Source organism: Platalea leucorodia (genome assembly GCF_965183815.1).
Source record: "Platalea leucorodia genome assembly, chromosome: 7".
Lineage (NCBI taxonomy): Eukaryota > Metazoa > Chordata > Aves > Pelecaniformes > Threskiornithidae > Platalea > Platalea leucorodia.
The window spans coordinates 44,807,022-44,829,268 of NC_138829.1; the positions used below are offsets into that span (position 1 = coordinate 44,807,022).

Below are 22,247 nucleotides of genomic sequence, written 5' to 3' on the forward strand. Positions count from 1 at the left end.
GTCTTGAGCCCGGGGGGCTTTTGAAGAGCCGCCTGGCAAGGGAGGTGAGGCTCCTCGGCGCACAGCCCAGCGCGCCAGGGCGTGCTCCTGCTTGCCGAGGGCGCACACGAGGCTTCTCCGGAGAGGGCCTGGCAGGGGAGGTGGCCCCACGCCGTGGGCTGCTGGGGAAGAGTGCGGCGCAGCCCGCTGCGATGACAGCCGCCCTCGCACTTCCAGGAAGTGCAGAGAGGAACCAGGTGGAGGGTGCAAACAAAGCCGGGGCCCTGGGCGGGTGGCCGGGCGGCGGAGCACTGCCAGGGACCTGCCCTCAGGATGACTCCGGAAAGCGGCCGCCGGGGGAGGAAGAGCGAGAGTGAACCCCGGGCCGGCTGAGCGCATCAGCTCGTGCTGCGGCAGATGTGGCGGCATCGCTCCTGGGATGTTCCCCAGAGCCCTCCGGGGGACGTAGATACAAGGTACCTGCCGAGCCGGGCTCTGCCGCCTTCCTCTTGCCCTCGGTGGGCCGAGGTGCTGTGGCTGGTGCTGACAGCCCACGCTTCGGGGGGTGGGGGAAAGGCTTCCCGTGCTTTCCCGGTGCCTCACCAGCAATCCCCTCCTCTTCTCCCCATGCCAGTGCCGGTGTTGCGCAGCACAACCTCCCCGGCGGGGATGTTGGAGTGCCGCACGGGCGCTCTCGACGCCGAGCCTGCGAGTGCACGGGGTCAGCGGGGCTTTGCCTGCGCTGTAGAGTTCCTCCTGCAGCTGGTTCCCTCCTGGGAACGCTTGGTGCCAGAGGTGATGAGTGGGACCTGCCCCGAGGGAGGGGGTTACGGGTCAGCACCTGCGGCCACGCCGGGCTGGCAGCGGGGACCCTGCCTGGGCAGCCCCTGCAGCCCTGGCTTTCAGCCTGGCTTGGCACCCCTGGGGGAGCGGGGGAAAGTAGCCATCACGGCCAGCTCATTTCCCATGCAAAAGAGGGCTGCCCATGGCTCCTGCCAGGCGGGGAAAGCGCTTCCTTGCTGAAGGCAGCCCCAGCAGTGCCAGCCATGCGGAGCAGGCCAGCCCCTGCCCTCCGAGCCTGCCGGGGGTCCCCCGGGAGATAGGGAGGAGAAGCGGGGCGGGCGGCTCGCCGGGCTGGGTAAAAGGCGGGCAGGCAGCCACGGCGCCCGCCCCGGCAGCAAAGCCGGCGGTGGCTCCCGGTCCCCGGAGAGGGCGGCGGCGGCGGCGGGGCTGTTGGCTCCGTCCTCCCCCGTCCGGCGGTGAACAATGGGAGGCGGAGGAGGAGAAGGCGGGGGGGAGGCTCCGCTTCTGCCGCCGAGCCTCTTCCCGAGCGCGGGGCGGCGGCGGGGCGGGCGCTCCGCTTCCTGAGCCGGCAGCGCCGGGCGCCGGGCCACGGGGCCGGGCCCGCTGCCGCCGCCGCCGCCGCCGCCGCCGCCGCCGCGGGGCGCCCCCGGCCCCGCTCCCCGCGCAGCCCGGGCGGCGGCAGGGGGCGCTGGCGGCGCGGCGCGGCCTCCGGCGCCGCCGGTGCGCGGCCGCACTTCCTGCCCGCCCGCCGGCACCGGCGGGGCGGCGGCCCCGGCCGCGCCGCCCCCCGCCCGCCCCCCGTCCCCTCCCCTGGCGCGGGGCGGCGGTAGCGGCGGCGCCGAGCCCCGAGCCCGGCCATGGAGGCGGCGCGGCCCCCGCCGGCCGGCGGCTCGCCCTCCGCCTCCTCCTCCTCCTCCTCCGCCGCCACCGCCGCCTCCTCCGGGGCGTCGGGCGGCGCCGAGCCCGAGCGGGGGCCGCCGCCGCCTCCGCTGGGCCGCCGGCACAGCAACAAGCGCTTCACCGGCCTCAAGCTCTTCGGGCGCAGGTGAGCAGCGGGCGGGCGGCAGCGGGACGGCGGGCGCCGCCGGCCGGGCGGGCTCCGGGCAGCGGCGGGGGTGGCCGGAGGAGGCCGGTGCTGCGGGGCAGGGGCTGGCCACGGGCGGCGGGAGCATCCTGAAGGGAGGCTGCGGGGCCGCTGCCTCGCCTCCGCCCGAGGGGAGCCCCCCGCCGCCGGGCGGCGGCCGCCGCATCCCGACCCCGGCGCACCGGGCCCCGCGGAGGGGGCTGACCCCGCGCATAAAGTCAGCAACCGGCCGGGCGCAGCCGCCGAGGGATGCGGGACGTGGTGTGGGGATGGAGGGGGATGCGTTGGCGTTTTCCCCCTTTCGAGCTCTTGACACGAGCGGTGGGAAGTTGGGAAGCATCGCCCTCGCTGCACCCACTCTCCTCCCCGGAGAAGCCAGAGCCTCGTCTCTGGAGGATTTGTTTCCACCTGCCTCCATCCCCGCAAACCCATCCCGTGCTTCGGCTGCGCGACCGGCAGCCCTGCCGCGCCGGGGCGATGGCTGTGCCGGCCCTGTGCTGCCTGGAAGCTGGGATCCCAGCTTCGCTCGCTTCCTCCCCCGAGTCAGCCGGGCTCCTTGCGCATCCCGCAGCCTCGCTGTTGGCCTCCTGAGATTTGGGGGATTCTCGGCCTGCGTAAGCAGAGAGGTTCCCCTGCCATCCGGAGGTGTGTAAAAACATTGATTAACTGAGGTCTGAAGGGACCTCTGGAGGTCACCGGGTCCACCTGCCGCCTCGAAGCAGGGCCCAATTTGATCAGGCTGCGGATGGTGAGTTTTGAGGGTCACCAGGGTGAAGACTGCACAGCCTCCCTGGGCACCTGCTCCCGTGCTTCAGCCTCTGGGGATTTTTTTTCCCCGATACCTATCCAGCGTTTCCCTTGTTGCAGCCTATGCCCGTTGTCTCTCAGGTTGTCGCTGTGCACCTCTGGGCAGCCTCTGGCTCAGTCCTCTCTGTACCCTCCCATCAGGTAGCTGAAAGTGGTAATAATATTCCCCCTTAACCTTCTCTTCTGCAGGCTGAACCACCCCCGTTATCTCAGCCTCTCCTTGTATCTGATAGCTCCTACCCCCAACCATCTTGGTAGCCCTCTGCTGAACTTCCTACGGCTCGTCAGCATTTTTGGTGTACGGGGGGGCCGAAGCACGATGCAGTGCTCCTGGGTGGTGTCACAGGTGCTGGATGGGGGGGAAAGGCCCCAATTTCAACCTCCACAGCCAAGCTGGAGCTGGGAGTGGAGGGCTTGCAAGGTCACCCCACCATGGAGCAGTGCTCTCCTCTGCTCTGGTTTCAGAGCTGGTGGCAGTGTCTGGCTGGAGCTCCTGGCAGTCTCTGGCCTGTCCCCAGTACCGCATGGAATCTCTGTCTGGCTCCCAGGGGTTCGGGCTGCTGTTCCTGCAAAGTATATCAGAGCCTACACCGAGGGGATGTTCTCCACGTGTGAACAACCTTCTTCAGTGTGGACGCCTGTGGGGGAGGCAAAGCGGGATGGGCAGGAGGCAACGAGGTGGGGGGGGCCAGCATGCTCACTGGGACGGCTGGAAATGCCCGTTGGGTTGTTTGGTGCATGGATGCTTCTCACTCTTCTTCTGCTGACGGTGGACCCGGTTTCCTCTGGCTCGGGGTGATGAGTGCAGCACCCGGAGCTGCAGGGGAGTGAGGAGAGATTCCCACAGGCCTCCAGGAAGGAAGGGACTCCCACACACGCCCGTGGGAGATGGGCTCAGCGGGAAGCTGTGCAGGATAATTGGCTGCATGCTGCTGAATTCGTGCCCACCTGAGCATCAGAGCTGAGGGTGACATGAAGTTCCACCTCCTCCAAGAGAACTGCGGGGGAAGGCTTCTCTGCACTTTCTTTTGGCAAGCAGTACAGCCAGCCCCTACCCCCCAAATGCTTTCCAACAGTCATTGCTGAGGAAATTTGCACTCCCTTCGATTCTGGGCTTTAGCCAGAGCTCATGTGGCTGTGAAGCGGGTCTAGAGGAAACTGAGGCAATGAGCAGGAGCTTGCCCGCTGGCAGTCTGTGGAGAGCCATGGCTTCGAGGAAAGAGGTCTCCCGAGGTGAGGACGTGCTGCTGGGCTCTGCCCGCAGCAATGCCGGCAGGCATGGCCACGGCCAGGCAAGTGATGGGTCCACAAAATGTCAAGAGAGCTCACCTTGTCCCCAGGGCGGGTGAGCCCCGAGGGGATTTGAAGAAAAAGAGGCGCAAGCCCCCGAGCTCTGGCCTCTGGCAGTATGTTAGTCCCCTGTGTTTTGCAAGCGGGCTTATTTCTGTGTCTTGTAATTGCCTTACAGGAGGGTGGAGTAATTGGCTCCAGAGCTGACGGAGACAAGTGTACAATACGTGCATCCGGGCCATGGATGGGTAATTCTTCTAATTGGGCTGATAAAGAGATTGGGGCTGATCAGATAATAGGTGGTTAGGATTAAATTTCCTTCCTAGGTGGCCCATTTCTTGTGCTGTGAGTGAACAGCATGGTTTACCCTTTCAAGGGGGGACTTGGGAAGGGAGTGCAAGTGCTGGGGACGAAGCCCCCTGTCTTGCTTTCCTCCATGCTGGAGAGGCAGCGTGCTGAAATGGGTCTTCCCTGTGGGCTTTAGGGTCTTTAGCACATCCCCCTTCAGAGGAGGTACATGTGATAGCCGGGTCTGCTGCGGCAGCATAAGCAGGGAGCGTAGCTGCCATCAGGACGGTCGGTGGGCAGTTGCCCTGCAGAGAGCATGGGATCAAGTTTTCGGCTGTGGTCCTTTGGCAGGCCCAGCGCTGGAGCCTGCACGTGAGCCCAGGGGCGCCTGCCATTGCCCCAGGGAAGGTCTGTGGGTGGCATGGTGTGTGGGTAAACGGCACTCGAGAAACTGAGCCGAGCAGCCGCCTACGTCTCTCTGGGATGTTGCTTGTCACCATCTTTCTTGCAGCTTGACGCTCACGCCCATGCGAAAGCTGGGGGAGATGTGCTGGTGGGACGGTTGCCCAGCCTTCCTCATCCCTGCTGTGCGGGGGGGTACCGCCGTGTCCCCTCAAACCTGCTGGCCCTTGGCCAGTGAGCGGGTCCAGCCAGGGCACGGGGCCTTGGGTTTGCTTTCCCCTAGCACGGGTGCGGTAGAGGGGCTGTGCAGTGGGGTAAGCCCCAGGCGCCCTGGCAGACAGTGGTGAGGAGCCTGAAGTTTGCGATCTGTATGCTGGCAGGCTGAGAGCAGCGCTTACCTCGGGACAGGCTTTTTCACAATGTGCCGTGCTGCCAGCTAGCTGTTGAGCAATACTCCTCCTCCTCCATGCGTGCAGCTTTTTCATGCCTCTCTCTCTGAAACCTTCCACCTCCTGCTCCCCATCCAGCTCACAGTGATATTAGCTGGGCCCGGGCCATCGACACCCGTGGGCGTCCCCAGCTGTCCCCTGCAGCGACACCTGGGCTTGTTTGCAGGGCAGGTGGGATGTGCCGGGAGAGCTGTTCCCGCTGCCGTGTTTGCTCTGTGCTCTCTGCTCCGGGCCTGACCTCCCGTGGGGCAGTTCGGGGACTTTTGATCTTGCCAGGGGAAAAAAAAAAAAACACTGGGCATGCTGAGCAGCTGTGCCTGTTGCCAGCCAATGCAGCTTCCCAGTGGGGCTGTTGGGATGAGGCAGGGAAGGATCAGAGTGCGGGGGTCCCAGCTGCTCCCGGAGGCTGGGGCCCTCCCTAACACGGTCCCTGCCTGCCGCCTGCCTCGTCACTCCAACCCCGGGCAGCCGCGACGGCTCCGCTGCCCTCCTGAGATCAGAGCAGGGGCTGCCGTGGCACCGTACACCCGTGCTGGAGAAGGTGGCAGGACCTCTAATCTGCTTAGGAGTTGGAGCATCCCTTCCAGGAAACCCTGTAATCTCCTCAAGGGGCTGAGAGGAGGGAGGACAACAGACCTCTTCCCTCCTTTGAACAAAAACAATGGGAAGAGACGGGGCAGCGGAGGGTAGAGGGGCACTGGGAGCGGGCACAGGTCTTTGAAAGGAGACAGTGTTGAGAGGGGAGAGGCAGAGCCACGGATGTTGCAAGGGGGGAGAGTTTGGGGACTGTTTGATTGCATGGGTCCTCTTGGGGACTAAGAGCAGATGCTCGTAGGGCACGGCCAGCCCTCTGGGATGGGGGGGATGCTCTCGTGGAAGGCAACCTGAGCTCCGGCAGGCGGTGGGGGGTGCAGTGTAGGATTTCCTTCTCTCATCGTGGTGTCATGCCTGGGGAGCAGACAGTCTCCCCAGAGACTTGGCAAAGCCTCTAAATATAACTTCCAGTTCTGCTCTCGGTGGAGCTCTGGTTTCTTTTTCCCAGGTGACTCCCTGAGCTGAAGCTCCTGAGTTAGCTTTCAGCCACATGTTCACTTGCTTGCTGGCTCCCGTAAGCGGGTACTGACTTTGAGATGCTGAGCTCAGGAGCAGAGCTAGGGCTGCAGGCTGAGGCTTGGGCTCCTTGACCCTTGGGCCCATAAACCATCCTTCCTGGAAGAGACGGGGACTGGTAGGAGGTGAATTGCTTCTGCCGGAGACTTTTAGAGGTAGGGACTCTGGTGCAGGACGTACTCGGGGACATGGACAAGGCGTGGAAATAGGGGAAACCTGTCCTGCTGGTTCTTGAGCTGGCACCAGGCTCTGACGGAATAAGTGCTTCTGTCCTTGCGATCCCGAGGCCGGGAACTTTCCCCGGGCCAGCTCTCCAGTATTACAAAAGTAATACCCCGTGTTTCTGTTGCAACTTGCAGGCCCGGCAGCAGCTGCAGTCTTTCTTTGGGAGCTTGGAGGCTTTCTTCTCCTCCCCATCAGGACGTTGGGTGGAGGGTGAAGCTCTGCCAAGGCAAGCGATGAGACTGCACTGGCCCGGCCAGTGCCTGGGGGGATGGAGTCCTTCGGTCCATGCACAGGGACCTAGCCCTGTTCCCCTACTGCCTGTGGTTTAGGGGTTGATGCCTGGGGGTGTTAACTTTGTAGTTAAGCCTGAGCTCTGCCCCCAGGGGAAACGTCCTCATGGCACCAGGGACTAACTGAGAGGACTTCTTCCCAGTCCCTGCCGTCCCAGACAGTAGGAGTTAATGGGCCTCCTGCCTCAGCTCTGCCTGCCGGGCAGGTTGTGCTGTCTGGGTTAGGCTGCCAATTCCAGTTTCTACCTGCAGCTGTTCCTCCTGCGCCTGGGAACAGCCTGCCCAAGCTTTGCCCATCTTACGGCCCCAGTGGTTCAGGGCCTGGGGAAATGAGCTAAGCATCCCCTGTCTCAGAGGAGCTGGGTGGGAGCTGGCGACCTGTCTCTGGGGGACTGGGGGATGCCGCCCAAGATGCGGGTGCAGGACAGTGCGTACGTGGCACTGGTGTGGGAAGCCCCTCTCTGGGGGCAGACAGAGGTCTGGCCAGAGGCAGTCCCACCTTCGGCTGCCGCTCTTGTCCTCCGTGTGCCCCGAGTCAGTGGGAGATGCCTTCGGCGTGCCTTGCGGGCTGCTGCCGGCGGGCATGGCTGAGCTGCTGCTGCCGCTCCCCTGACATCACCGCAGGATGCCGGCTCGTGGCAGGCTCTGGCTGCACCACAGCCTGGTCCCAGCCTCATGGCAGGGCTCCCAGCCAGAGAGGCGTGAACATCCCACCCCGGACCAGCAGGGAAAAGCTCAATGTTCACCCCTTCCCTGGCTCCACTCACCCCGTCTCCCTTCCCCTCCTCGCCAGCTGCAGCTCGGCTCTATGCGGGGCGGGAGCAGCCTTGCTCCGAAACACGCTGTGGCTTTGCAGAAAGTCACGTGGCCCTGCTGGCTGGCTGTCCCAGGAAGTCAGGGGAGCTAACGAAGAGGCTCGTTGCAGAGGGTTTTCCCCTCATTTTGGCGCAGCTCGGCTCCCACAGGAAACGTGGGTGCCGGAACAGCCCGTCCCTCGCTTACCGTTGGCAGCCCAGGTGCGGAGCCGGAGCAGGGGGACTCCTTCCTGCCTGCTCCCCCCTGGCTGGGGGGGTCCCACCTCCTCTCCGGGGCAGGGCTCACCGGCGGGATGAGGATGGAGAGTCATGGGGCAGAAGTACCTAAGACAGCTCAGAGCCTCCTCCCCAGCTCCCGGCATCCAGGCAGAGCCTGTAGCCAGCCCGGAGAGGGAGCAGGGGGCCGTGCAGTTGGCCACGTGCTGGCCCCTCCGTGTGAAAGTTCCCTCAATCAGATTATCTGTATCTCGTCCTGCCTTGCCGCCCTGGCCAGGAGCTGCTTGGATCCAGTGCTAAGCCTCTTACCGCCCAAGCCCGAGGTCACCACACAAGGGGACATGGCGTGGGGCACTCTGGCAGCAAGCACCCAGCAGCTGCTGCTGCTGACATGTGGTGGTGGGGGATGTTTTCTGCAGGGATTTTGCACCCGTTGGAGGCTGGCAGATGGCAGGATTAAGAGGCAGCGGGGCTCCTGTCCTGTGGAAGCTGCCAGGGTGCACAGTCAGAGGCACCCCCCTCCCCAGCCTGGCTCCCTGCTGGGCTATGGGTTGGTCTGGGGCCAGGAGACGCTCCGGCAGAGGCTGCTGGCGAGGACCCCCCTCCTGGGCTCGAACAGCGGCGTTACCCGCCCACGAGTTTTCTTGTCGTTTGAACGATGGAGGAAGCAGATGTGGTGGGGGTGGGTGTTGGAGGGGTCCAAAGAAAGGTGCTCCCCCTCTGCACTGGGTCACCGAGAGATTTGCTCCCTGGCCCTTGGCTGGTGGTGGGTTGGGGCTCCCAGGGCTTGGTGCCCGTCCGCAGGGACTGGCAGGTTGGGAGCAGGCGAGCTGCCCTGCCCTGCCCAAACAATGATCCTCCATGCAAGGCTTGGCGAGTGCTTTCATGATTTGTTTGAAATTCAAATCCATGCCCAGACCCAGCGGTCAAGGTGAAGGCTGCCAGGAGCCAGGCTGGTGCAGGGGAGGAGGGAGGGAAGCAGGGCTCCCTCTCTGTGCCAGCCTGGCCCCGGTCCCTGAGCCATGCACACCATGGAGGTGCAGGGCCTGGGCACCCTTAGGCTCCTGCAGCCGGCTGGGTCGGTCTGGAAATGACTCTGGACTGGGCTGGGTTAGTATCCCAGAAGCCAGAGTGTGATGCTTCGCTGACTGGCTCCAAAGGGAGAAATGGCCTTGCTGACCTCAGCTCCATGGGCATGTTGCCTGTGTTGACCTCCACGGCTGACAGCAGGGGCAGTGGCGCAGGTGCCATTGGGGCCCCTGGGGTCTGCAAACGCCAAGGCTGTGGGGAGAGCATGCCGGGTAGAGGGATGGCACCGGGGCAGCAAAGCCATGGAGGGGAAGGACGGTGCTGTGTGCTGGGCGGCCAGGTGCGTTTATGGGGAGGACTTGCTGACCACTCTCTTTGTGTCCCTAGACTCCATCTGCCCCACAAAGGTGTCTTCCCTTGTCTCCAGGGCAGCCAGCCCGGCCGATGGGGATCCAGGAGGATAAAGCACCGGCCGGCGGTGTATAAGTATGTGGTATTTTTATTGGCTTGCACAGGCTGTGCAGTCCCAGCAGCTGCCGCAACATTTCTGCTCAAGAGCTCTCCTCCCTCCCACCCACGTCTCACCCCACGTCACCCTCTTGTGCCTGCACTAACCAAGGCCGCCAAAAGCCAGGCTGCCTGCCTGCTGCCTGTGTTACTAACCTTGTTCTAGAGGGCAGCTCACTGCTGGACTTTCATCGTCTAACACAGCAGCCCCCGTTTTGCTGGTGTTTGGGATGTTGAGGTCTTCCTCCTCCATGTCCTAGCCATTGTGGGCATGAGGGCCGTAGCACCTAGACCCTGTGCATGCAGAGCGCTTTGAAGGCCTAAGCTGACAATGCTGAGAGGGTGGTTTAGCCAAATGGCCAAAGCAGCCTGAAGTTCAGTAGGGCTGGGGCTGCCAGACATGGTGGGAAACCAGAGCCTGGGAGGCAGTCACGTTGCTGAGATGTAGTTGCTGTGTGGGAGCCAATATCTAGGCTGGCCATGGTGTTGGGGGCTCATGAGTGCTCCCGAGGAGATGTGGAGGTAGGGACAAGTCCCAGGCCGCGTTCCCGGGCTACCTATGCCATGGTCTTTGTGGAGCAGCACATCAGCCGGGTCAGGATTTGGCTCTGCTTGTGTGAGTGCCACGCAGGAGTGCCGCGGTGGAAGACCCCCACTGAGGACTGCTGCTTCCTGGTTTCTGCTAAATGGTTTCTCTGGGTATCACCCTGTCTGCATGGCATCTCGGGCCTTTCTGAATTTCCCGCTCGGTTTCCAGCTTGCCTGACCTTGTAGACATGAAAGTCTTGTGTCCCAGTGCTGTTTGGGAGTCCCATGGTTGGAGGTGTTAGGGGCAAGAGGCAGCGTGGCTGGTTAGTGCTCCGCAGAGGGGAGGTGGATGGGGTTTGGAGAGGCCCAAAGTGCCGTGGGTTGAACACCAGAGGGCACGGTCGCTCTTTGAAGCTCTTCGGCACTCTGCTGTGCAGCTCTGGCCCTTTCCCCGGGGCTTGCTTCAGCTGGGTGTTGCAGCATGTCCCCTCTGCAGGGTCGCTGGCCTTGCCTCCTTGTTCCTGGTTTTGCTTTCCTCTCCTCTGCAAGGGAGGGCTTTGCAAAGCGTCTGCGTGGAGCTTTTTTTGCGCTGCCGTGGGCGAAGTGGCTGGTGAGCTTGCTGGCTTAAACTGATCAGCCCCTGCCACAGGCTGGCTGATGCTCAGAAGCAAACCTCCAGCCAAGGCAGCTGCGAACCAGCTCGCCGCTGCACAGGCTTGTGTGTCCTGGTAGCACTCGGAGCCGCGCAACAGCACCGCCCAACCTCTGCACCTGGAGCCTGGCTTGCTCCCCCAGCTCCAGTGGTCTCCGGAGCACCCGGCGTCACCCTGTGGGAGGGGGAGCAGAGTGAGACAGCCCTGGGCTACCAGTGTGTGGTGAAGTGCTAGCCCACGCTGGGGAGGGGAAGAGTGGTCTACTCTCTGCACTGGCAGTGCCTCTTCCCCTGGGATCTCCTCTCCAAAGGAAGGCAGGAGAAAAGAGCCCATCGGTGAGGCTGCAGAGGCTGGCAGATGTGGGGATGTTGGGATGAGAGAAGAAAAGGAAGCACGTAAGAGCAGACATGCTGAGGGCATTTAGAACAAAAAGGGTGGAGGAGAAAAAAAAAATCAACTTCTCCTGCCTTCCCGTTTGTAGCAGAGGGACAAGCTGACATTTAGCAAAACCAAGAAGTGATAGGTTTAACATTGCTAAAAGGAGTTACTTTAATTTTGACGTGAGGTGGGGGAGAAAAAGACTTGGTAGCTTGCTGCCATGAGGTGAAGAAGTGAAACCAAAGATTAGACTTGATATCAGTATCAGGGTCACAGTTAAACCAACAAATGCCTTTTGGGTGGCAAGCTGGCATGTGCTTTGCTTAGTCACGGGGTCACGATGAAGGCTTGGGACGCAGAAGTAGGAGGTGTCTTTCCTGTCTTAGCCTCAGAGTTTGCAGGGGGGTGGGGGGGGTGGGGGAGATCACTGGGGACTGGGTTTCTCAGGGATGCTGAGCAGTCCCCCCCTTGCAGACACCTGCAGGGGCTGCCACTTGCGGTGTGGTTTCAGGTGCGTGGGACCAGGATCTCCTCTCTTGGAAAGTCTTGCTTAGGGCTGCGTGGGGCTGGGAGCCTCTCGGCTCGGAGCAGTGGTTTCTGCTTGAACACAGCAGACTGAAACCTGTGACATCAGCATGGGGAGCCAAATGTCTTCCCTTGCCACCCATTCGCCTGTGTGCGTGTTTGCAGGGTGAGGGCTTAGTAAGTCACGGGGGGAAGGAGGAGAACGGCAGCAGGAAGGTTTGCCTGCCTGGCTTGAGGAGAGGGCTCTTGGGCTTCCTGCTCCCGCTGCCTCCAGGGAAAGGGACTTAGACAACCAGTGACTTGGTCTCTTGCTGGTCTGCTTGACTCGGAAGGGATTTGGGGGCAAGCTAGAATTCGCCCTGGGCACCCCTCCAGGCTGTTTCCATTTGCAAGTCTGCATCCTGCTGTGGCGGGGGGTGAGGAGCAGCAGGAGGTGTCAGCGGGGTCTCTGCTGTGCCTAGACCACGGGGGACTGGGAGAGCAGGGAGGGCATGGGGCTCCCTTGGCTGGAGGAGGGACTGGGGAGGAACTGCACATGTCTCTTACTGGGCTTCTTTGCTCTGGATGGGCAGCTAGTTATTGCACGATTTTAATTTCCTCTTTGATGAATACACCAGGAAAACATCCTGCCGGTCCCACTAAGCGGGTCTTAATAATGATGGACCGGGGACTGTTCGGGGGGACCTTCCGCAGCCTTTCCTCCGCAGGCCTCCTGCTCCCGTGCTCACAGCTGGCACCGCTGCTGTCCTGGGTCTGCGAGGACACGGGGACCTGCTCGGCTGCTAGTGGCAGCTGGCCCTTTTCTGGCACTGGGAAGGGAAGTCTGAAAGACAAGTACCCTGTGTAGGGAAAGGGGCAGAGCCCTCCATCCTTCAGCAGCTGCCAGGTTTGAGAGGAGAGAGAGCTAAGCAGGGGTGAGCATCTCCTCCTGCCTGCCCCGGGCATCTACAGCTTCCCTTCTCGCTGGCACTGTGAGAAAACGGCCGAACGCAATCCCCACAGCAGCTTTGGTGGCGGAGAGGTTTGCTCACGTGTCCTCACCCACCCCCGGCTCCTGCTGCTTTGCAAAGGCCACTCGCTCCTTCTGCTGTGACAGAGACAGCAACGGTGGTGGTAGCTCAGCCTTCGGGCTTGGCTCCCCTCTGGTTAATGGTTTCCTGTGAACCGCTTTCAAGATAGATACCCATCAGGGAAGGCAGCTGGCCGCCTTCGCCATGCTGGCAGCGGCCTCCCCTGATGTTTTGTTATGATCGTTTTGCTGTAGTCTCTCTCAGGCCCCGAGGACACTGGGCACAGTCCAAATGCACACACGCACGCACACTCCTACACACAGAGGAGAAGAGCTCCCTGTCTAATTTTAGCCGTGACATGTAGGCAAGGGGAAGGGACAGGCAGGAGGAGGCAGGGTGTGAAAGGACGAGGTCCCAGCTGCAGCCGCTCACGCTGACTCACTACGGCCGCATGTGTGGCTATCGGCTCCCATGGCTGGGTTAATGACCAAAATAACAGCAGCCGGTGACTCACCCCTTGCTCGCTCATCGTGGAGCCAGCTGGCCTTCGGCGTGTCCCCCCTCTCTGCGAAGGCCGAAGTGGCGATGGGTTTCATGGCCCCAGGAGGGAGCTGGGTTGCGTTTGGCTGGGAGCAGCTCCCTGGGGGCAGCTGGGGGACCTGGGGTAGCGGTGAGGCGTGACGGGGAAGTCCCCAGCCTGGCTGCGAGAGGTCCCACAGGGGGTTTGCAGCAACAAGGCGGGGGTAAAAAGCTCCTGAGATGTCTGTGTAGCCAGCCTGGACCAGACGCTGGCCGTAACTTGGGAGCAAGTTACCCCTGGGCGTGGGCACAGGCTCTCCGTGGCAGGCAGCTTGGCTCTCATCAGCCGTGCAAACCCCTTTATCTTTATCGAGGTCCCAAGGAGGCGGGAGAGAATCGCCTCCTCGGCGGGTTCCTCCCCTTATCCTCCTCTTGCCGCTCCGAGGGAAGCGGTGGCATCGCCTAGTTTTAGTTGGGTGCTGGGGGGCGGCTGGGTGCTGTGGGGGGGGACCCCTCTCTTTCTGGGCCCCCTCTGGTGCATGCGCCTGGGGCCGGGGGTGAGCCGGCCTCGGGGCTGCTGGCGGAGGAAGTGCAGTTGGTTATTTTAACGCGCTGTCAGGGTTTGCAGCGTGGGGAGGAGGCGGAGGGAGAAGCCGAGCGCTCGCTCTCCAAACTAGGACTTGGTCGGGGAGGGTTGGCCCGCCGCTGCTGCGCGGCCACCGCCACCCGCTCGGCACCTGCAGGGACCCCGCGCCGCTCCGGATCAGGTCACAGGGGCTTTCCCCCACACTCACCCCTTCTCTCCTCCTCCTCCTCTTCCTCCTCGTCCCCCACGTTTTGCTGCTTTTGTTTGTGCTGGGTGGGGGATGGGAGGGGGCCGGGGGAGCCAGCCCTTAGTTCGTGAGTGTGGTCTGAGCAGGTACCGGGTCCCATCCTGCTCGGGAAAGGCAGGGGGGAGCAGTCCCCAGAGTCATCCCCGAGACCCTCAACCTTGCTCCTGCTGAGCAGTGTTTGCTGCTGGAGGCTGGAGTGAGCCCATGGGGCTACGAGCAGTCCCTGGGGCTGAGGCAGGGGCTCTGCGAAACGCAGCCACTGTGGCACTTGGTGGCACCTGGCTGTTGTTTCCCCTTTGGAAGTAGGGCAGGGGTTTTCCCTGCCAGAGGTGCGTTTCCCGCCGCCCAGTCCACTGCCTGTTGCAGCACTGGCTGCATCCTGCCAGCCCGTGTGGCATGAGGATGGCAGTGGGAAATCTGCATGTGGCAGAGGAGAGTGGCGTGGGGAGCTAGCCTATGCCTCACTGGGACCCCTGGTCCCCAGCCGCTTTGCCCTGGGATAGTTTAGGGAAGCAGGACAGACTTGTGGACTCCTGGCATCTCCCCTGGTGGCAGTGAGGCACTGTGCTTCTGCTGGAAGCGGAGGGATGCCCTTCCGATCCCTGCCGTGGGCTGGAGGGAGGCATGCAGCTCCCATCTCTCTGTTATCAGTGCCTGTAGCTGAGCGCCTGAGGCTCTCTTGGCTTTGCTTTGAGTCTTTGCATGCCTTTGGGAGGTCCAAAGACTTCCTAGCCCTGGGAATGCTGCCTGTGCTCTGCATCTGCCACACTGCAGCTTTATCTTTACACTGGGTTCACCGCCCCCTCCCTGGGGCTGCTGCCCTGGGCAGATGCTGCACGTTGCCTTGCCCAGGATGTCACCCCCACGCCGGGATGCCGTTCCCGCGAGCTGGGAGAAAACTCTGGGGCTGCTCAGGGAGTTTGGATCAGACAGCTGGGCTGTGGGACCGGCCTCCCTTTAAATAGCATGTCCCTCGCGTCCCTCCTGTGTAGGAGGCACGGAGCCGTGCTTATCAAAGGAGGGGACCAGCCCTGGGCAGGACAGTGGGAATCTGCTAAAGAAACCATGGGCTGGGCACGCAAACCGCTGGGGCACCCTGCTGAGCCCCCCACCGCTTTGCTTCATGCATGTTCTTCTGCAAAGGGAGCTCAGAGAGAGAGAAGAAACTCTCAAAGTCCTTCCCAGCCTGTGTCGCCGGTCCTGCTGAGGCGACCAAAATAGAAACTGCATAGCCGGCCTCTCCCCAGACCCCTGCTCTGCCTCAGCCATGGCATGCTGATGGTGGTGGCTCACCCTCTGCATTTCATCCCGGGTTAATTTGCTGCCCGAGGCTGTCAGTCTTGCCATTTGGCTCCCCAGCCAAATGCAGCGACAGATTGTTTAAATCAGGGCTGTCAGGTTTCTTGATAACCAGGAGGCAGACTATTTACTGTAGTGGCAAATAAACTTCATAATGTTATGATGGTGGAAAGTTGTCAAGGGATATGAACACCCAGAGTCAGCCCAGGAGCCTCCAAGGAGATGGCTTTGGTTTAAATTAAGACAAAACACTGTCTTCCATGGATTTTGGGTAGGAAATCACATTGTTGTAATGGGAACATTACTCAGAGCCTTAGGGCTGGGAAACTCCTGACTTTATGAAGCGTAAGTGGAGGGTCTGAGCTAGTCTGGCAGATGTGCCTTAAAGCACATCTCAGGTTCGCCCTGAGAAGGCAGTGAAGGGGAGGTGGCACCAGGGGGTCGTGCAGAGCTTGGGGAGAGGCGGGATGGAGCTGCCACCAGAAGGGTGTGAGGTTATGCTAGGAACTGTAAAAAAGTCTCAGGCCCTTCTGCTCACTGCCCCTGCTCTTCCCAGCCAGCTGAACTTGAGAGCATTTTCTTGTGAAGGGCTGGGCAGGAGGGTGGGGTGGCTGATCCCTTTTGCCTTGCCTTGATTGAGGCTCGGCCAGGCAGTGGGGACCGCGCTCAGGTGATGCTGAGCCATCGTGGCCAGTTGGGGTGTGTCATGAAATTCCTGTCCCCTGAAATAAAGCCAGTGGGTGAGTTTTGCTTCTGGCCATCTTGTGCAAGGATCCCATTACCCTTTTGTGTCTGGGGTGTGTCAGGGTATTTGCATCGGGTCCACAGTGCTGCCATTGCTGTAATGCTGTGGAACAGAACTGTGTATGTGTGGGAGCAGGAGGCTCTGAGTTGTGTTCTTGCTCGGCCACGTGCAAGATGGGTACAAAGAGGTCAGACTGATGTTGCTGCCTATCCCTTGTGAAGCAGTGCAGTCCTGGGGCATCCAGGTTGGTCAACCGAAGCGCCCAGTAGCACTGACAGGCTTCTGAGCAAGTTAGCAAAGCCCTTAGATGTTGCCGGGGTGCTTTGCTCTCGCTGTCCATGCCCAGTAGCCCTGGCAGGGGCCTCTACACAGCTCCCTGCAGAGAGGCATGCTGGGGCTGCACGTGCAGAGACCTCATGGCTGGGAGGAGGTCCTTGGCAGCTGCATGCATCTGACCACCAGCCAGTTTCTAAGGCCTAGGAGGGAGGTCTGAATCCTCTGGATCAACCCCAGGGCTCACTGTTCCCCTCTGAGTGTCCTGCAAGGGCCAGAAACTACCTTCTGCAGCCTGGAGGGTTGCCTTACACCTTAAGGTTGTGGCAATAATCTCCTCCACAATATATGAGGGTGACGGTACAACCGAGGATGTCCTTGGCCATGGTTTGCCCTGGGAATGTCATGCTCTTGCAGCTCGGGAGCCTGGGAGTGAGGTGCTATGGCCTGTGTAGGCAGTGGCACTTGTTGCAGTAGGTCAAATGAATGAATCCTAAAATAGGTGAGCACGGCCCGTAGCTCACCCCTCGCGATGCTTTGAAAGGCTCATGGTTTGGACAGAGCCTCCTTACTCCTGTGCTGGGGGCAGCTGCATCTCCTTGCTCATGCTGGAGGGTGCTGTGTGTCTCCAGCATAGGGAGCTCCTGACTCCGTTTCATTTGTGTGATGTAGGAGAGGTTACAGCTGGAATGGAAATTCTGGGTAGAAACAAATCACGCGGAGTTTGGGAACTTGCTGATTTTTGCTCACCTCACTGCAACCAAAGCCCTGAGGGCTGGCACCACATCTTGACCAGTGTATTCCCTTCCCCATCTGGCACAGGGCACCTTCCTCAGCAGACCTCATCCATGCTGGTTGCCCTTTATGGCACCTCAGAGAGCGCTGCCTGGGGGGCCTGAGGGAGAGGAGAGGTCAGTGACTGATGCATGGGGAGCAGGACAGGAGAGTGGGGACAGGATCTCAGCAGGGGTGGTGTGGGGACAGCAGTGTACATGGGAAGACTGAGTATCTTGAGGAGGGGGGGTGTGCGAGCTTGTGATGGAAACCGAGGCTGAAGGCAAGTGGTGGTATGTCAGCAGGGTGGGGATGAGCAGCAGCTCCCTGGATGGGCGCCCAGGCTCTTGTCCCTTGGTTCCTCTGGTGTCCTGGCAGGGAGGAGTCAGAGAGGCAGAAGCCCAGGAGATCTTGGTGTCACGCAGGGGTGGCTATTAATAACACTTATACTTTCCCTGTGGTTGAGCTGTGCCAGTCAAGCGCCCTTGCCAGGGGAAGACAGTTTGTAAACTGAAACGGGCTCCTGCTTGCGTGCTGCCAGCTCCGGTGCTGCAGCAGCTCCCCGGCACCCGCAGCAAGCCGGGACACAGCCAGCCGCGATCAGGACAGGCACTCGTCACGGAGCAGGGCGAAACTCTCAGACTCATTTTCCTTGCTGTAGCCCTGTGGTTGGAAAAAATGCTTTCCAGTCAACTAACTGGAGGTTTGCTGAAAGGTCGGGAGGAGCTGACGGTGTTTTTCAAGTCCAGACTTCTGCAGGGCTTAAGGCTTGTGTGTTGTGCTGCTAGTGGTGTCCTTCAGTAGGGTCGTCTTGCCACCCTTGGTGCCAGGAGAGGGGTGCCAGGTTTGACACTGTATGAAGGTAGCCTGGGATCTCTCTTGCTTCTGGGCACTGGCAAGAAGAGACCAGGCTGCTGGAGGGACAGAGGGAATAATAACGCGGAGGAAGGGCCGAGCAGGTGTGTGGCACAGCATCCCTCTACATGTCTAAGGGCACAGAGGGCCTGTTCAGTGCGGTACATGGGGGTTTGCTTGAGGCTAGTGGAGGAAAGCAGAATAACAGAGCTGAATATCAAGAAGCTCTCCCTGATGTGGACAGAGCCTATGCCTTGAGGGACACTGCGTGTTTAGCCCTAGGAGTCAGCCTGTCTGGTTTTGGAGCTGCCACCACCACAGGAGGGATGGCTGCTGGCTGTCCAAAGAGCAGGGCCTCCATATCAGCCAATCCACAAGGTCTGTGTCCACTGAAGTTACAAGATGCAAGTTTTTCCTCTTCAATCCTTGCTTGACTTTCCAAGGGCATTTAGATCCTGCCCTGGGAGCTTCCTGCAGCAGCCCCGTCCTCCCCCAGCTCTCGAGGGCAGCACTGCTGCCCGCCCACGCTCTGGGACATGTTCCTGCTTCAGCAGCATCTCTGCCCGCCAGTGCCAGGCAGGGAGCATAGGAGGCTGAGGAGCTCTGAGGGTCTGGTTAGAAAAAAAAAAACCTCCCAAGAGCTCCAACTGCAGATCATGAGCAGACCAGAGCTGCTGCCTCCTTCTTTATTCACAGAGGGAGATTGAAATGATAGTGCAAAGCTGCTTGTGAGTAGAATTGATATCCTAGTGCGTGCAGCAGTACTTCCTTTCCCTCCCACCCTGCAAATGCCAGGCTGCCTCCATCCAGCCTCCTTACCGAACTGAGCTGAGCGATGCAGTCTGCAGAGCAGCCACAGGTGCCAGTTCTTCTCTGTCTTTTCTCAGCAACAAACAGTGGAGATCCCAGTGATGTGCTGGTGTTAGGCCAGGGGCTTCCAAGGCTTAGCTCCTCTCGGGCTCCTCTCTGCCCAGTGTGTGGTTCCCTGGCTGCTCTGCATGCAGCTCTGCTCGTGCATGCCAATCCTGGGCACCCCCAACAGTCAGTCCGTCTGCTCCACCAGCAGCAGCTCTCAACACCTGCGATACACCATTTAGAGCTCAGATTGGAAGTAAGTTGCGAGAGATGGAGATATCTTCACCATCATATCTGAGCTGCCACGCGCTCCTGTTGTGGGCTGTCAGATGGTTGCCTGGTAATAACCTTCACCACTGGTGGCCAGAGCATGGGTCCATGTGCCACTTGCAGACAGCCCTGAAGATAAACAGGGCCGTAATCAGCTAGTACTCAAACGTAAATGTCAAGCCAAGGTTGTTCTAGCAGATTTCCTCACGAGACTGTGGTGCAAAAAGGAAGGAAGCTGTCTTAAGAGATCTTCCTGCCCATAGCAGCAGCTCAGCAAGCAGTACAGCAGCTTCATGCTAGTGGAATATCTGGGGCAAGAGGGAGCATCCATTCAGGTCGTTTGGGATGTATTTGGACAGTATGTCTCCCCCAGCAGCTAAAGCCAGCCAGAAGGGATCTGCTGCAGCGTGCCACGTGTAGGCAGTGTTCCCTCTTGTGTTTTTAACAGGTTTTATTTGTTCAGACAATTTTTAACACCTGTTGGTGATGATGCAATTTACTGTGCATCATCCTGCAGGCGATGGGGAGAAGGAACAGCAAAGGAGCACTGCAGTATCAGGGACAGGCTGGAAGCAGGGTGATCAGCAAAACCTGCTTTTGCCCTCTGCAAAGCTGTACGGGCCTCAGTGGTGTGATGGTTAACCTGCTGGTGACCAAGCACAGACATTGCTCACTGTGGTGGGACGTGAGAAATCCCTCCGAGGAGGTGGTACTTTGTTTTTGCTTTCAGTTCAACCGGGCTTTAGCTGCCCTGATGCTGCTCTCTGGAGGGCATTGCTGTCCTTTCTGCCCTCCTTGTGCTGCGTTACCGAGTACAGGCATGGCAATGAGACTGTAGAAACTAAAGAGCTGGCTTCCTTGCCTACCAGGCTGGAGCAGACCAAGCCAAGCCTGGCCTTCTCCAAAAATACAAACTCAGCTTTGTACTCATCTAAAAGAAATAGAGGTACAGCCCAATGGGTTGCTTGTAGTACAAGCACTAAGCAAAAGCTTCAGTTTGCAGTCCAGAAAGTAACACGTATGTCCCATCGTACATGCATATCCCAAACAAAAAGGGAAGCTTCTGAAAAATTTGCCTGTTCACATGGACTTCAGGGCAGTGGAGGTTTGGGACAGAGTGTTCTCCTGAAGGTCCTCTGGTATTGATGACCTGCAAGCGAGTGCATAAAAGAGCATGAGAAGGGAGGAAGATAGAAGCAAGTGCGGCAGGTGCCAGCCTTAGTGCAGTGGTGAGTGGTGTGCCTGTACCCTCGTGAAGGGTGGAGGAGCTGCCTCGTACAGCACGGAAATTGTTGAGAGTGATGGTGGTGGCTTATGTGTGCCTACACGCTGCCATGATCCGGAGTCTCCTGCCTTGGGAGCAACTGAAGAGCCAGAAGTTTGCTTCTACCAAACTGTGGGTCTTGATAGTTTTTTTTTTTAATTGCCCTTGAATAAATCCTCTCTATTTAGCAGCTGAAGAGAGGCGGTGGCTGGAGGGTGGGAAGCAAAGCACTAGCTCTGGAGGAGGGGAGCGCTGGAGCTAGGCAGATTCAGCCTCTTCCACCCCAGCCTTTGCATGCTGAGCTGCCAGCGCTGAAACCACTGCAGCAACTTCCACCTGTGGCGTGGGGCTTTCCGTGGACTGCTGCAGCGTCCGGGCAGCCTGTCAGGCTTCGAGGGCTGGGTAGGGAAAGCTCGAGAGCCCCGGTAAAGCTCTTTCCACCAGGAGAGGGAAGTTTTGAGCAGGACAGATGGGATGATTTTCCTAGCCCTTCTCTACTGTACCCCAGCTCTCCTAGCCAGCTTCTACCAAATCTTCCTGCCCTGCTTTTATTTGCCTGGTTGTTTTATTCCTTTAGGATTCGCAAGGGTTTAGTTTCAATTTGCTGCAAATTCAGTGGGGCTGGTGCTTAGGCAGCGTGGTTCCTGCAGGGAAATCAGGCAGACCAGTGCCAAGGGAACGAAGGAGAGTGGTGGGGGTAGTCGCCAGGGCTGATCGACACCTCGGGATGCAGGGGCTATGCCGATCCCGCAGCAGTGAGCGTGGGGCGCCGAGGGTCCCAGCCAGGCATTGACACCTGCCCTGCTGTCACAGCACCCTGGGCCGAGCTGTGAAATCCGAGGAGAGGGGGAGCTGTGGCCAGCGGGAGCCCCAGCGGTGCATCTACCCAGCAAGTGGGTCCCAGCCCTGCCACGCACCCCAGGTGGCATCGCCATGTCCCCCTCTCCCTGCTCCTGTCCTCTGACCCCTACTGCCCCCCCATCCCCCTGCCCTGACCTCTGCAGCCTGACGAGGGCTCACAGGGGGAGCCTATTTAATTCCTGGTCTCTGTGTTAACAGCCACTGTCCGGGTGCGATGGAGACCTTTTTTAGGCGGCACTTTGGGAGGAAGGGGCTGAGGCGCGCCAGTGCGGTGGCCGTGCCCACAGGCAAGGCCAGGCGACGCTCCCAGACGGGGCTGCCCTCCACCTCGCTGGCCCAGCGCCGCCGCGGCTCGGGCGCCCCGCTGCCGGTCCTCTCCTGCCTGGGCCAGCCCGAGTGCCCTGGCCCCCGCCGCCGCTCCAGCACCACGCCACCCTGCCTCAGCCCCAGGTTCGCCGTGCAGACAAAGCGCGGGGGCCAGGCACGAGCCATCGACGCCCACCTGGTGGGTCCCTCCATCCTCCTGGCCAGCCTCGTCCCCACCGGAGAGGAGGGGGACGGGGCGCCCCGCACCGACAGCTCCGGATCCGAGTCTCCGGAGGATGGCGGCGGTGGCGTGGCAGGGGGAGACAAGTGGGGCCGGCGCGAGCGGTGGGCCGAGGAGAGGTGGCTGGCCATGCTGCCCCAGCTGCCGCCGCTCCGGGCCGGGCTGCTGTCGCAGGGCCCCCGCTGCCTGCGGCGCACCTCTTCCCACCGCCTGCCCACCGAGTTCATGTACAGCCGGGCCGCCCACGGCTTGCCGGGCGTCTACCGCCGCCTCAGCCAGCGCCGCCGCTCCAGCGATGCCCCCCGGCCCAGGCTGCTCTCCTCCAGCCACCTGCGGCTGCTGGCCCAGCGCTGCGTGGGGGCGGCTGGAGCCGGGTGCCCCTCTGCCACCCTCCCTGAGTGCTTGGGACCGGAGCCCACCTGCCACGCCGCCCCGGATGGCTGGAGCCCCCGACTGCTGTATGTATGGCAGCAGCACGCAAACGGGCGATGCCTCGGGGAGGGGAGGCTGGGTGCAGACCTAGGCTCGGCAGGGCAGGAGGGAAGGGGTTCGCAGCCATCGGCCCTGGCTGCCATCAGTGTCTTGCAGTGCTGCTCGCGTCCCCTGAGCATCTCCCGCTCGGGCTAGCGCTGCCTCTGGTGCTCTCGGCGCAGCCCCTGGGGCTTGTGGGCATCCCCTTTTGCCAGCCTGGGACCAGAGGGAGGTGGCAGGACTGGTTGTGGGCTGGAGATGCACGCTTTCTCCAGCTGGCCAGCTCTGGTGC

At 60.9% G+C, this 22,247-nt stretch overlaps 1 protein-coding gene across 4 annotated transcripts in view; it reads left to right on the forward strand.

Annotated features, from left to right (window-relative positions):
- Positions 1-274: 274 nt before the first annotated feature.
- DGKZ (diacylglycerol kinase zeta) overlaps positions 275-22,247 on the forward strand; it is a gene marked incomplete at its 5' end in the record, with an annotated part of 46,164 nt that continues 24,191 nt past the window's right edge. For 2 of the 4 annotated variants that reach the window (XM_082318797.1, XM_082318798.1), the window contains 2 exons: positions 13,600-13,675; positions 21,136-21,942. In XM_082318797.1, the coding sequence (XP_082174923.1) occupies positions 21,152-21,942 (791 nt within the window). Of the gene's footprint in view, positions 456-1,640; positions 1,829-9,175; positions 9,275-13,599; positions 13,676-21,135; positions 21,943-22,247 lie in introns of those variants that run through there. The other 2 variants (XM_082318800.1, XM_082318799.1) reach the window with 2 other exon arrangements.